Raw genomic sequence first — 15,970 nt, 5'->3', positions numbered from 1 at the left:
TTAATACCTTTTTCTATAGTATAGTATTTCTCAATTACAAAGACTAAAATTCTTACTGATCAGCAGTGATTGCCAGGAATTGAAGCTGGCACACATTCTCCCTGCAGTGGCCGCTACTGGAGAAATATAGTATTACGTTCTGACCTGTCTGAACTATCATAAAAAAAGCTTTTCATGTCAACCATGGAATTAACAGTAAATGCTGGCGGCATGTTCTTTAGTTAGTCTTGTTTTAATGCACTGTTGCATGTAGCTGCCCATTGATGGGCCCCTAAAATACCAGTCTGGGGGGCCAGGTCAAAGGAAAACTGTATCATTGACTCCGAGCTACAGTAGCTTTTAGTTCTTTGTAGTAGAGACAGTTTCATTTATAATTCTTGCCTATATTTATTATAATTTAGTTTGTATTTTAGCAACACATCTTCCTCTTGTGTGCCATGTTCTGATGCTGAGTCAGCTGACAGCTGCTAAAAGGTTAATTAAAGCTGATCATTATAAAGTGACCCTGGTTTACTTAGCACCAATGAGACAGATGTGGCTATGTGTCCTTGCTCTTCATATATAATACACTAATGCTCTGCTTTTATTTTTAACCTTCTTGTCTAGCTGAGGTTTTTAATGCTATCCTCCAAGGACATGCAGCTACAGGCTTTATATATAGATAATTTGCCATTGGCTTGGCAGTCTATACTATTCCAAAGGATTTGCTGAAAAACAAGTCTTTATAGTGTTTTCCTATTTGTCATTACTCAAGTTTACCTATTTTTTTTTTTTTTTTAATAGTAATTTTTCTTGTCCCTTAAGTGTTCTTAGTTTGGTCTAGTCTGTCCTCATTTATATAGAAGGCTATCTATCCATCTATCTCATATATATCTATCTCATATCTATCTATCATCTATCTATCATTCGTTATTTATAAGGTACTTGTTAACTTATTATTTAAAAGCAATATTGTGTACAACCAATTCTCTAATTTAGGTTGTCTTTTGCTGAAGATAATTCTTTTGTTGGGGGTTAGTTATTATACATAATAAAATAGTAGTCCAAAAACCACCAACATTTCCAGGACCAGTAGACTGCCTTTGGCTACATTCACATCTCATCAATGACTCCCTTTTAAGGATACTCCGGAAATCAACCTGACGTATCCTTACAATGGAGGTCTATGACGTATCCCACCTAGGATATGTCCTCCTGTTACACACCTCCTCCGTGAAAGTTGGAGGAGTGAACAACAGCAGGAAGAAGTGATTGGCTGCTGACATTGTTCAGTATGTCTCCTGAGTGAGTTAACTGCCCCTATATGGACAGTTACCCCCATGGGTACTCCCCACAATGTATGCTCAAAAGAGGCTGGAGATGAATGCAATACAGTTGCATCTGTCCCCCATAGACTATTATGGGGCCTCCACTGAATGTCTTTCAGCAAGAGGAAGCAGGATGCAAAAACACTTGCTGCATTTTTCCATCCAGTGTTTCGTTCTGCATGTGACCTATACTGGTCAGATGGAGGCAAAAAAGGATACCTCCTTCTGCCAGTATAGTCTATGGAAATATTCAGCTTATACACCTAGAGGTTTTGTATCGTATATGCTAAACATATCCAAAAAATGGGATGTGAATGAACCTTAGCAAGTATGGTTGCAAAACAATTTTCTCCAACAAATTATATCTGGAGATGGTAAGATCAGGCTCATAAAAACTTATCATACTAGATCCTTTACTCTCTCCCGACCACACATTATAATCACCTGGCTGATAAGTATAGAGGGAGTCAAGAGAAATGGCTGTCAGCCTAATAAATTGTAGGTGTATTGGAACCTTCGGAGTCTTGGGTTTTAGGAGCAGATAGCTGGGATGTTTGATTTCGATTAAAGTATATTTGCCCTATACTTTTGTCTCCAAATCCATCATTAGTATTACCCGTCAGTGGTCCTTTGTATGAAAGACCACAACAAGGGTGAACACTATGCAGTTTTCTGAACCTGGGAAATGCTCATTCTTTGCCGTCTCTTAACTATGTGGAACATTCTTGTCCATTACATGCTGAGAATGTTTATGTTATATACGGCGCCCCTTACAGAGAGGACAAATGTAAACATCTTACTAAATGCCTGACTTACGTCATTCTTTATTTGTGTTTTGTCTTCCCATATGGACAAACTTCCCATGTAATCAAGATAAAGATCACTCGCCATACACCCTACTGTACCTTAGAAGAAATATGTGTGTAAGCCATGTTACCGGTATTTTGTTGCTATGATCCAACCTGAAACAAGATATTTAAATAGAAATTTCACTAATATTTGTAGCAATACCCATAAACACAGGTTCCCATATTTCATAGCTGCAGCCCTTATTTATAAGGTTTACAATCTAAGTTACATGTATATGTCTCAGTATTTAGGAGAAGTGTTTGACTACTCATTTATGGTTTGTCACTCCAACTTTTCCACATGCCCCCATGGCAATATTAACCAGCTATGTATGTACTAGATAAAGTTCACATCTCTGAAATGTCCAACACATGGCTGAAGGGTCACCCCATACCCTTTTTGACTACACTATCACATCATAAAGTTCTGCTTGTCAGTGTAGACTCCATCGCAGATGTGAACAAAACCATTTTGTATATCTAGGTTTATATATATATATATATAAGAGCCTCAGCCTTGGTTGGCATCACTACGTATTAGAAGCCGTACAACATTAGAAGACATGTTTCATGTCTCATAAAAATATCTCTCATGTCCTATGGGGTAAGGGATGGCGTCATTTTAATCTCTGCTACTAAGGTTCCCTTACCTGTCACCTCTGTTGTACCCCTGACCTGAAGTAAGCAATGTGAAAACACAGATCAAGAGTGTTTGAGGACAAAATGCTAAACCATTTCTTTGATTTAACTGAACCATCAAGGTCAGAAAAATGCACAAGAGTCTCTAAGGCAAGCAGTCTAAAAGTCCAAATGAATGTAGATTTCATTGGAGCTCTGCCCAGGAGCTGTGTGGCGTGGAGGAGATTAGCAGTGAGACAACTGGTTGTCATATAGCTAATTATCAGTTGACTTTAGGAACAATAAAAGCCAGCCGTTCTGGACGTGACTGAAAACTTCATCATCCTTCACATCATGTCTTGGTTCAACAAACTGGACAATTCACAATTGTCTTCAAAGTAGTGAGCCCTATTTTGGACACCATATTTAGGATGAGAGAAGGACAAAAGGAGCACAGAGAGGACTGTGTTTGGGCATTTGTGGTTCAGCGCGGCACAAATTAGACTGGATTAAAGCTAATCTGTCTGTTGAATACCAACAAAGGAAGTACAACAAAGACTGATCTAATATGGAAGAGGAGAGCACCGGAATTATCTCCTTCTCCGTCCAGGCAGAAGATCATTTGGGGAAGCAGGAAATTTGTTCTCATAATCCCTTCTTAAGTGCCAGATACAATGTTCTTTTCTATGATTGAAGGGAATGAGAAAATCCTTGCTCACTCTTCAACTTTAACTTTACATTCACTCTTTATTGGCAATTGCTTCCATAATGAGAATGTTTCACGCCACCAAGTTCTAACATAACTAAGAATTCTGTTTACAATGACTGTATTCTGTAGGATTTTCTGTCAAATTAATTATACTTATTTAAGATGAAGGGCCATTTTAGATGGCCATAACGTTCGCACATATTTAGGTCAAAATTTTTTCTTCACCTTTAGATTTCTACTTAATTCTATTAATCGAAGCGTAGATCATTACATTGTTGTAGAACACATGAAAGTTGATCAGAACTTCTATGTAATGTGAATAGCAAACGATCTTGGATGTTAATGATCTTATAACAAGTTTCCGCCTCTTAATGGACAGTCCTTTTTATCGGTATATAAAGATAAACTTGCCTATTTCTGATTGGGTTGGTCTACTATAATTTGGGTGGGTTTTTTGACACATTGAAAACTATTTAATCTACTTAATCTTTATAATGGTTTTAAATGTAGTGTGAGTGTCCTGATTGCATCAGCGTTCTCCACTCCCTGTGCTAATAGGTTTAGGAGACTATTTTCTCATCTGGCAGTCTGAACTGGGCTCTAGTGGCTGATATTTGCCTCACCCCTAACTCTGCCCTCTGGTTTTGTCTTGCAAGAGTTAACTCTATGTCCTGTGATTGCTTGCTCTTTCCGCCTGTGGCAGGGCCTATCCTCCTTATAAGTGTTCAGCACAGGCTACACTCTTTGCTGGTCAAACTTTTGTCAAGCCTTGTTCACACTTGCTCTGTTTGTTTATTTGTTAACTTTCTGGTATCTGATCCCCGGCCTGTACTTCTCACTTGGATTACAATTTTGTCATTTTTTTGTTCCTGCTCTTGCTGACCTGGTGTGTTTTTGTTTGTTTGTCGTGTTCTGGGTGTGCACAAGACATAAGGAGGGATCATCTTCTAGTTGTCTGCTCCTACCTATGGAGGGGCCAGGAAGTAGGAAGGGATAGGTGGGACCTGGGTTTAGCACCAGGGCCTGGTGTCTGTGTCTTCTGTGTGTCCCTGATGCCTAGCTGGGCTTAGATTGGCGATCTAAATAGCAAATTTTTCTCTCGATGCTTTAGTTGCCATCTATATGAAAATGTAATCTTCCCTAATGTACTTACAAATTCCTTATCATTTAAATATAAAATATGTTTGTTTGGATTGATTTTTAATATTTCTGCTCACCCCCAGGATGCTCGTAGCACTTTATAATGTCAGTTTAATGTAGCTTCTTATGATCTTCAGATTACCACAGTGACACTTTAGGAAACACTCTAAATTTGCTTAATATCTTCTCTAATTTCATGTTTCGTTGAGAGCAGATGAGCCAAAAAGCAAGTGCTAACATCCTCTTTGACCGCCTTATGTCTTCTATAAGTATACAAATAAAAGCTGCACATATTGGCCGATGCAATATTCCCATTAATGGCAAAATTTGTCTACTGGAACATTTGGAGTATTGAATTGCTGTGTCTATCTCCTTTCCCCTTTTCCGCTGGGGATTTTTCCAGGCTGAATCTTTTGGAGATGTAATTATCTCATCAGTTTCTCTGCTACATTTTACTGATTGTATATTGAAGATGTGTGTCTTCTAGTCTCTGGCACGCTTGTAAGGCATGGGAAATAAAATTGCTCATAGGTTGTGCAAAAATAAGGTAGGAACCAGAGTAATCGATTCCTGTGGACTGTTTGTATAAAATCTGGGCCTGAACATATATGTATGTATTGCATGACTTGTATGAGACAACTTGTCATTGATTAGGTAACAATGTAGCGAGAAACTGCTAATTGGATCATTAGATATGAAATATTTAGCAGAGTGATTCAGTCCATTAATAATACAGCGTTTTGCTGTTGACAGTGTTTTCCTCCTAGATAATCAGATATTTACTCTGTCCACTCAAGAATGTGGTAGATCTTTATATATGATCAAAATAGTTTGAGTAGTGTAGGCATTATGTACAGAGATTTTATTTGTTGACCTTGTGGTGCGGATCGATTTGATACTACTGTTAATAGTTAATAAGCCCCAAAATAATAAGTAAGTCTCCCTATTGATTTCAAAGTCTCTGGAGATAAGCACTGAACCAATGGATCCTCCTAAGCGTGGGGGTTCTGAAACTATAAAGGGACCCAAATCTCTAGAAGATGAGGAACCCACAAAGAACTGATTATTAGAGTTTATTTTAATGGATGATTCAAAAGCAACTTCTTTTCTTTGTGTATACAATGTAATGAAATGTGGCCCTCAGTATATAGATTGGGCCTTCATAAGCTTTCTAATGACAACATCTCTCACATATTAAATGTTATTGTCGTAAATGTACACCATAAATCTTTAGACTTTGCTTTTGGAAGTTTAAGATGGCCTAGCAGTAACTAGGTCATGAAGTTGGAGATTTTGTTCTCCATATAAGCCAGTCCTATATATGTGCTTTAAAACTACTGTGACAAAACAAAAGTGCACTTTATACCTTATTCCAAGGATTGCTGCCTTATTACTGTAGGCTATGCCAATGAAGAACCCCCCGTTGGTACGGAAATAATCTGTAAACTTGACATAAGTCGCTTTAAGAAAATGAAAAATCTGCCTGGTTAAGAATTTTCATTTGCACCGGAGTTCTCATAATATGTATGAGAATGTAGTTTCATCATATTGATAAGATATTAGAGGAGCTTGCAATATCTTCTTAACTGCTGGCTGTAGGAAGCCCATCTGGTCCAAAGTGCGGCTGAGGGACCATTCAAGCATTTTTTACGATGTCAATGAGATTTCCGAAGTCCTGGACTCAGCTGTCAAGCTGTTGGATAAAAAGTTATGCAATAATTGAAATTCTGCTGGGGGACAGATTAAATCAGTAACTTGCCGGCTCTTTCTCAGCGCACAGTTTTGTCTATGAGTCTCCTGGTGATATGTTCTTATGAAATGTGATTAGGATGAAATGACTTGATTTGTTAAACAGGCAAAAATGACAATGAACATCTGTTTTGATGGCCTGAATGAAGCTGGGTGTTCACAGTAATAAGACTTTTTTCCTTACTACTTTGTTTCTAGAGCGGCTCAGAAACTTAACCTGTCTTCGAAGCGCAAGAAGTATCACCCGCCACTTCCTCACTCACGGGAATATTCTACTTACTCAACCAACTTTAGTGGTATTCTTCAGCTATGTCCTCCTCCAGCTCCTCCATGTTTAATGAGAGCCGTGTCCAAAATCAAGGACAATCCAGGCATGGGAAAGGTAGGAAAATCAGCATATCTTTCTGAAGAGTCTATTTAATGGCCAATGTTGCAATTACAGTGACCAATAAAGGGCATATTATGACATATGCACGTAATGGTGGAATTCCTTCAAGCAGAGTATAGAAAAGCCAACTATACATGGTGTATATTCTATGGTAACCCTGTCTGTCAATGTAAGGCCTCTTCACATGCTTACCTGGCTGTAGCATACGGGCGCTGCTCACCCCCCCTCCTTCTCCAATGCAAGGCATGGTGCCCGGCTGTAAACACAGGAAAAGATATCTTTTTTTTGTGCACCGCATGATACCATGGCCAAGCGCCATAAGTCTATGGGGACATCTATACGGCTGCAAAGTTGCGTCCGGACCCACAACATCCATGTGAAAGGGGCCTAATACATGAAAGGCCAACTATAACTATTTATACTGTGGGCATGTGCACAAATGTTTTTCTGTTTCAATTTAGGAAAAAACCTTTGTTCTCAATGGGTGCGGGTGCTATTGGTAGGACCCCCAGTGATTGAATAATTCATCTTGAGTTACTTTCAAAAAACTCTTTGCAGGGTATTTTGGTTGCAGAAAGTTCTACAGATTCATTGCTCAAGATTTGCTGCAATAAAAATTGACATAGGAAGGGTTGAGGAGTAATCATTACTTCCTAAGGAGCTAAGATGGGGTAGGCTTTCTATGGCGATAAACCTTCTGGCACTGCCAATGTCCAAGTAATCAGTCTGTTCCTGGCCTATGAATTTACAGGCTTTGTATACAAGAAACATCAAATGCATGTGGTACAACATTAGCTGTCTGTCTGCTGATGTAAGTAGTGATAATTTCAGCTTCTGTTAGTCAGATGTGGTGTCTCCATGTGGTGCTGTGTTCTCCTCAGATTATTCCTTCTTCTTGACCTTTGTAGAATCTTACTGACATTGATAAGCATACTGTGTAAATGTGCTGGTAACATCAAACACTAGCATCCACCTAGATAAACTTACCCTTTAAAAGCAATGAGCCAAAACTGCTTGCCTCTTTTAACCGAATTTTTTTTCCCCGTCGTCCCAGTGGAAGGTATTAAATTTAATGTTGGAATAGTACAAATGATGTCTGAAAGCCATTTTATGATGACACTGAGAAGACGTTGGATTATACTCCATCTCTGACATTAATGTGCTACTTAAGGTAATTTATCATCCATTGGCATTAAAAAGACATCTCTTCACTGCAAATGCTGCTGAGCCTCTTAATTTGCCATTTCCTGACTACTTTCCAAGCGGCGAAGGTATTTGTTTGTGTATATTATTTCTCCTAAAAGGATCTCTATTCAGTGTAATCTATTCAGTGCAAGTTCTATCTGTTTCTAAAGATTCTTAAAAAAAAAAATCTAAAAGTCTGCGCTCAATGGAGGGGTTTAAATAGATAAGGTGCCATTTACATGGATTATAGTTTAGGTATTATAGTTAGTAACCCTTTACTATAGTTTATATACATAGTTTATGTAGTCATGCAGCCATTTGCGTAACTTGAAGCCGCTGGGCCACGGTGCAAAATCTGTGTCAGGCCCCCACTAATTTATTTTTTATAGTACTAGGAAAGATACACCATATGACCCACTAGGCCTCTTGGGCCTGGTTGTGACTGCACCATCTGCACCTCCTCAAGTTATTTCCCAGCATGCAGCCTGATGTGTCATGTGGACATTGCTCTTGTGATTCTTTCCACCCTGGAGATGATTTCCCCTTGATTTAAAACCATCCTACTGTTAGGATCTAGTCATATGTTTTATATGTATATTTATATCTTATAAAACCCAAGCATGATGGGCACCGGTGCTTGCTCGTGGATGATTCATTGCAAAGAGTTGCTTTTAATGGTCACTAACTATTCAGCAAACTTTGCATAAATTATAGTAATAGTAAAGGTGTACACAAGAATATGCAATGTATCTTTTCAAAGCAAAGTGCCTCTGTGTCAAGACAGGGAATAAGTGGGAGCCTTCTGCTTCCCACAACCACTGTCCCTGCTTGCAGGCGACAACTGTATGGCAGTCCCTGCCCTGGATAATTGCAAAGAACAGAAGACAGACAAATAAATAGACACAAGACAAACTAAAGGGCAAGTCAGAAAAATGTTAGGATCTCAGCAAAACAATGCATAATATCACCAGGAGTTTATAACAAAAGTCTTTAACAGACCCCTATAAATGGGTTAAAGATGCAATATATAGAGTGACTGGGCACTGCCCCAGTAGATGATTGGGGCAGAACTCCAGGACTCTCATAGGACTATATGAAGAAGGTCTGATGATTGCGGTTCATTGAGACACTGTGTGCCCACCACACCGTGATCGGGTGGCATGGACCTCAATAGAGGTCATGAATCCATGGATCCGGGTGCCATGGATCAATGGCTGTGATCTGGTCACAACAGAGTGTTACTCATGTATACAAAACATACAGTAAACTGAAAACTTTGTTGAAAGATGAGATGTAATTTTGGATGATTGTAGCCATGCAGTGTTGACATTTTAGACCCTAATAGGAAACTGCAGTAGAAAATTGTATCATTCCCTTTAAATGAAGGTCTTTTATTATCTATCAGTGTAATTTTACTGCCCGTCTTAAGACGAGAGTCTCTTTGTGTTTGTAGCAATTTACATTAGTCTTCTACTAATTGGATGTCATTTGTTCTCCCACAGTTCAGCAAAATCAGCAATGTGCAAGATAAATATATAAATAAAACCGGAAATCAGCATTGTAAGACTGTGCCGCTGATCACTGGTGCATTAAGCTGAGCTACAATGCAGGACGTGCGTTGTATAATATATTTCTCCATTGTGGCAACAGATTGCCATTGTCATCTTTAGGGAGTGTAGATTTTGTGCACAAACTGCATCATGTTGGCCAATTATTATTCAGTGGAGTAAATACAAAGCTGCTGTTCTGGCATTGACTAGTCTCCTATACCCATAGATATTGAAATCTTATTAAGTTACACAGCCCCTTATCCTGACGGTGCCCAGTCCTCATAATGAGAGCGCACAATAAGATCATGTCTTAGCTTAGTGAATAAACCTGCCAGCTGCGGGTCATGCCGGCAAATAAACAGCTTGTATGAAATATCTTCCATAAACCAATTTTGTAAGGGTTATACATATCTGTCAGTTTAGATTATATGGAATGGAACATATTGGCACCGAGCATAGACATCCCTAATTAGATTGATGCTGCTGCAAAGTAATGAAGAAACCTCATTGGGGATTGGGATGTATGAGCCGAAGACAACATCTTAAAGTAAAGCTGGGAATCTTAGAGGACATGAATAAGTAGCAGAAGAAATCTAAGAGGAGAAGTGAAATAATGAGGATGATAGTATTGTAGAATGTGCCACTGCAATATCTAATCCTTTATCTTTTGCTTAGTGCAATGATTATAGTCATGTGCATTTGTAGTTTATCTACAGATGAAGCAGTACTGAACATGTTAGAGACAGCAAAAGAGAATACTTTGCTTTGAAGGACACATGTAGTAATGGAATATAGAATCTTCTAACTTTTTCATTCTTTAAAGGGAACCTGTCATCAGCAAATCGCCTAATAAACCACTATTAGTATATTGTCAAGCAGGATGACACCTTTTAGTTTTTGTTTCTTTCATGGACCATGGTGAAGACATCATCCAGAAAGTCAACTTTGAAGTGAGATGTGAAAATCAACTAAATGTAAATTGGTTTTATAAAGTGAAGGAGGTGGAGAGTTTAACATGGAAGTCAAGGTCTGTGATAGACTTCAGGAGGTCTGGTTAGTTATGTCTCTGGATGCAGGACCATCAATTACAATGAAAGGGACTTTCTGAGGAAGAGAGAGCTTGACTTCAGTGTTAAACTCTCCGCGTCCTTGACTTTATACAACCAATTTACATCTCACTTTAAAGTTCATTTTCTGGATGATGCCTACACCATGATCTATGAAAGAAACAAAAATTAGAAGCTGTCATGCTGCTTGACAATATACTGGTTGTAATTGCTGATGACAGGTTCCCTTTAAAGAATGAAAAAGTCAGTATATTCCATTTCTACATGTGTCCTTCAAAGCAAAGTATTCTCTTTTGCTGTCTCTAACATGTTCAGTACTGCTACATCTGTAGATAAACTACAAATGCACATGACTATAATTATTGCACTAAGCAAAAGATAAAAGATTAGATATTGCAGTGACATATTCTACAATACTATCATCCTCATTATTTCACTTCTCTGCTTGACTTTATACCACTAATTTAAATCTCACTTCAAAGTTGATTTTCTTGATGATGCCACCACTCTGGGTCATGAAAGGAGCATGATCTGGAAGGTGTTAATCCGCTTCACATTAAACTGGCAATGGTTTAATAAGTCAATTTCTGCTGACAGATTCCCTTTAACGGAGATGTTTACAATGTCATAATTTTATAAGTTTGCTTTTAAAGACTTTCTGTGGATATCAACAATGTTAATGGGTGCCCTGAGACCTCCAAGTCTATTACAAATACATTCAAAAGTTGTAAAAAAAGTTAAAAAATAGTATAAAGAGTGGGAGATGGCCCCTAGAATATTATTTCTGGTGGGCCCAAGGAACCCCAGTCTGGGGTCTTCCGGTAGCATTAGAAGACATCTGTAGGCCAGAAGATCAATCATGTTTTGATTATAACTATAGAACCGGGAGTGTATATAGGCGATTTAAAAAATTACGTTTTGTGGGTGTCATATGGTTGTCCCTTCCCTTTCCTTGCAAAGCTAGACAGAAGAGCATCAATGTCTTGAAGTATTCATGAGGTAGCAGTCAGTGATAATAGGTTCTACTTCAGGGCAGGATTGTTGCTGCATTTATTCACATTAAAAACTTCATAATTGAAAGAATCAGGCTGACAATCCTCTTGGCTATGAAACAGTTAAGATTGGCTGACGGAGACTGTTTTTCCCATTCTCCCTTGAAAGCTCTTGTTAGAATAATGCTGATGACCTTGAAACATTGACTTTGCTTTTTCACAGTTGCTTTATACGGTGGGATCTCAGCATTTACTGCATCCATAGGAACATCTAAAAAGCTGACATTACAGATGTGTACTCAGAATGTCTATACTCTGGATGCTGGAGGGAGCGTGGTTGATGGAAATGATGAGTAAAGGTCGAGATCAATATAGAATTTTCTTCTTCCTTGCCCAGGCACCGTAATCTAATAATAAGCGTGAGAGCAATGAAAGCGGAGTTGATGGTCCCATTTATTTCGACTTGGTTAGCATTATTTAGCTTAGATAGCTCCAATTATATACTGAATGTATGGAATAAATATACTGTCTACAACATTTCAGATCCATTAACTAATCTCAGCATAGATACTCGGTGTAGACACATTTCTGTGGTGTTTACCTCAATTTAAAGATCTCCATTATGTTCAGGTAGATTTCGTATTTAAAGGGTAGGGTAGTGTCATACATTAAAAGTGCCCCTGTTAGTATTCTGAGACTTGGTGAAACTGGAAGAAGGTGAAGGCCCTTGAACATAATGTTTGGTTGGTTACCATCCCATGTTTAGGTACTAGACCAGTAGTGGTAGACCTCTGGCAAGGGGCCATAGGTGACATTCAGATCCCTCTTTGTGGGCAAAAGGGCATTACCAGAGCACAGAGTCATCCAGCCAGGACTCAAGGCACCCTTCTGAAGTCTTAGACAGTCCAGGATGTGCTGCACTCAGTCCTATTTTAGAGTGAAATATCTTTGGCTATGTAAGCCTGCAGGAAGAGTTAGAAGATGTGGACAGAGCTGGATTAACATTGGAGCTTCTGCTTCAGGCCCCACATTTCTTCTTGGAGGGACGCTACAATGACAATCAGAATTTCTCCCCTTTCTACTTTATTTGTGTCCTAAGGATGCCAATACAATTGGAAGCAGTAAGGTTCATTCGCACTTTGCCAGGTTCACCATCACTGTTCTAGACCATTGTTGATTAATTACAACCATGTTTAGAATTATAGGACATTCATGAAGCCTCCCTTATACCTAATGGAGAGGTATTTCTGCTTATCCAGTTGTGATATTAACAGCCATATTTTAAGAGCAGGCCTTGGCAACCAGGTGAGTGTTAGAGGACACTGGAGAAAATTGCCCTTTGCCATTAATCTGGTCTTGATTAATCTATCTACAGAGATTATTTTCGTACTATGTCAGGTGTGGCCATATTTTAAGACAATACACACCTTAAGTGGTCATGGGCATTCATGAGTGGGAGCACTTAACCATCTTGTTGCTTCTGAACCTTTATGTCACTTAGAGGGCAGTTCTAAAACATGGGTTCAATTCAACAAGTACAACCAAAAAACATCTTGATATAAATAATGGGGTATGATGAATCATTAGAAAGGTAAAGGACTTACGGTATATTTGCTAACTGAGATGACAAGGACCATATTTTGGACCATGAATCCAACCTTTTGACCAATTATTTCGCCTATACTGCTGTAATTATTTATTAAAATTCGCCAAGTCGCATAATTTATTCATATCTGATGTCTCCTAATTATTCTCTCAGAATCATGTATTCACTTGTGTCATTCAACAGTCTCCAATAAAACGTGTGGTCCCGAGCCAAGTGAACGCGATTTTAATTAGTCTTGCTCACCACACAGCCTGAATGATTTTTAGCCATACACCTATGAAATATTTCAAGGTTGAAAAAAAAAAGCCCCACCACTGTCTACATAGAGAAAGTGGAGAGCCAGACGAAATTCACAAAGCTTTTATAGACGTTCAGCCTTGAATCTGTCACCAACAATGCACATACACTTTTGAAGCAGCAATTTCATTTATTTTAAGGCTCACTTAGTTCCTAGGACTGCCTTTTCCAATTCATATCACTACCACAGCGGAAAGAGAGCATTGTACTCTATTAGCCGGTATATTCTGCAGTGCGAACGCTTCAGGGAGGGGTAATGTGACTTTTATATGAAAGCTTTTATAATGTGCTTCAGATGGACGGGAAAAAATGTGTCCTACACAAAGAGAACCTTATTAGACGCGTCGTCCAAATTGTTATTCTTCTAGACAAGTAAGCAGGAATATTCTCAGAAGTCAGATTTTCTTTATGAGATTATTTTTGCTTCTAGTGTTTTTTTTTCTCTTCCCTAAACAAAAATGTCTTTCAATTAATTTTTGAGGGATTTTTTTTGTTTTAAATTAAAATAAAAATCTGACTTCATCTTTTATTATGGGCAACCAAGATTTTAGAAAATGCCATCAGTATCCAAGAGCTTAGACCCAAGACCAATTCTGGTTCTTTTGAGCCCCTCAATTCTATAGTTTCACCAGATGATTGTGTCATTACAGTGATGTATTCTATTTGCCTCTGTACCCCGAGATAATAATAATTCTTTATTTATATAGCACCTTTATATAGGTCCCTGTTCCCAATGGGGCTCACAATCTAATCAACCTACCAGTATGTTTTGGAGTGTGGGAGGAAACCGGAGGACCCGGAGGAAACCCACACTAATGCAGAGAGAACATACAAACTCTTTGCAGATGTCGACCCTGGGACATGAACCCAGGTCCCCAGTGCTCTGTAAATTGCTGTGGAATATGATGATGCTATATAAATTAAGATTTATTTGATCTATTACTTATTATTATGTGTAGGGGGTGTTATATGCTTTCCATTCATGACTTTCTTTCTTTCCTAGTAATCTGTAATTTCAGTGAACATTCAATCAAAAAGCCCTGGCTGCACTGGGTTGTTCTTTTCGGTGCTCCCATTCTCTCCTTTCTATACCATATTCATGTCATTGTGCAAGGTGGTAGAAATAGTGAGAAAAGTTTTTTTTACCATAAATTGATAGTAGAATTCAACTCTAATTCAAGAATCGGTGTGTGTTTTGGGTGCTTCCACCATTCACAATGTCAAGTCCCTAACATTGTTTGAAGGGAGAGAATGGTAAATGCTGCACACCAAACTTGATATGGAGGTCAATAAGGTTTAGTCGGAAGCCTTTATTGGGAAAGTTTACAGATAACAACACATTTTGGGACACTATGCTCCCGTTTTTGGAGTGTATAATATTACTGACACTTCTCTTCTCTATGCACAGATGTGTAGGCAGACATCATTGTGCAAAGGGGTTGTGATAGGCAGAATACTCAGAAATAAAGCTAAGAGGAAAATGTGTATCAGCAACATGACCCTGTCCCCAGTGCCCTGAGCTAAGCTAAGCTGAGAAGTAGAAAGGGTCTGCCTGGAAAGCTTATAAAGCACTCTACACTTTTTCTTGGTAAAACCTTTTTAAGGTGAAATGGAATACACACATGAATTTAGAACTCCAATCTTAAAATTCCCCCCTGTTGACAGTCTTGAAATTGCATTCACTAAGAGACTCTGGCCTCTTAGTGAATATGGGCGCAAACTTTACCAGTTCTGACCTGTGCACCAGATTGGAGCTGGCAGAGTTTTCTTGCTATAGTCTCCACCATTTTTCCACTAACTCCCTGCCTTCCGTCCTGACACATCCATGGTGGCGTGCAGGCCAAAAAATGTCAGGGAGAGGGAGATTAATGTGTCTTCTCTGCCAGAAAACTGTAGTAAAAGTTTTAACTTGTTCCAATAGCTGATATTTGTATTTACAGGCTAAAAACATTATATCCACAGTAACCGATGGATAAATCCTCGCCTGTACCAAATGTTTCCACTGTGGTCAATAGATGAAGACCTTGTCCTGTAGGGTTGATCTTGATTTCCAATGGTTCCTTATAATGAACACATAGTTGTGAGACACAGTAAGCTACTCATGGCTGCTATTCATACAATATCAGAATGTCATGTTACTATTCTCGATGGAACTAATAGAGATATCCAAGTACATTGCTAATCTGTGTATGTCAGTCCCAAGCACCACCTCTACATTTAAATGGGGTCTCCTATTGAATCCCTAAAAATACCACATGGCAAAAATAAATAGCCACAGAAGTATATTTTTTTTCAGATTCTATGTTATTATGGTTGTTCTTTCATTGTTATATTTAATACCAGTATCTTACCTTTCATAAACTTAGATCTTTATGTTTATTGGCCCTTTAGCAAACCTTGTTTTAATAGACATAAGGTGCATTTTCTCTTGAGGTACACTATCATAAAAAGCGAATGCGGGTGTCAAATCAACTGAGTGACAGCGTTTGCTATTCTGTCTGAAACGAGGTCTGC

The 15,970-nt window shown here is 38.6% G+C and overlaps 1 protein-coding gene across 4 annotated transcripts in view; it reads left to right on the top strand.

Annotated features, from left to right (window-relative positions):
• KIF26A (kinesin family member 26A) overlaps positions 1-15,970 on the top strand; it is a 103,517-nt gene that overhangs the window by 69,481 nt on the left and 18,066 nt on the right. For all 4 annotated transcript variants that reach the window (XM_072115910.1, XM_072115908.1, XM_072115909.1 and 1 more), the window contains one exon: positions 6,570-6,753. In XM_072115910.1, the coding sequence (XP_071972011.1) occupies positions 6,570-6,753 (184 nt within the window). The remainder of the gene's footprint in view (positions 1-6,569; positions 6,754-15,970) is intronic.

The sequence above is a fragment of the Engystomops pustulosus genome, chromosome 7, assembly GCF_040894005.1.
Source record: "Engystomops pustulosus chromosome 7, aEngPut4.maternal, whole genome shotgun sequence".
Taxonomy (NCBI): Eukaryota; Metazoa; Chordata; class Amphibia; order Anura; family Leptodactylidae; genus Engystomops; species Engystomops pustulosus.
The sequence above is the reverse complement of the archived record's forward strand: the minus strand, read 5'-3'. Positions and strand labels throughout refer to the sequence as shown.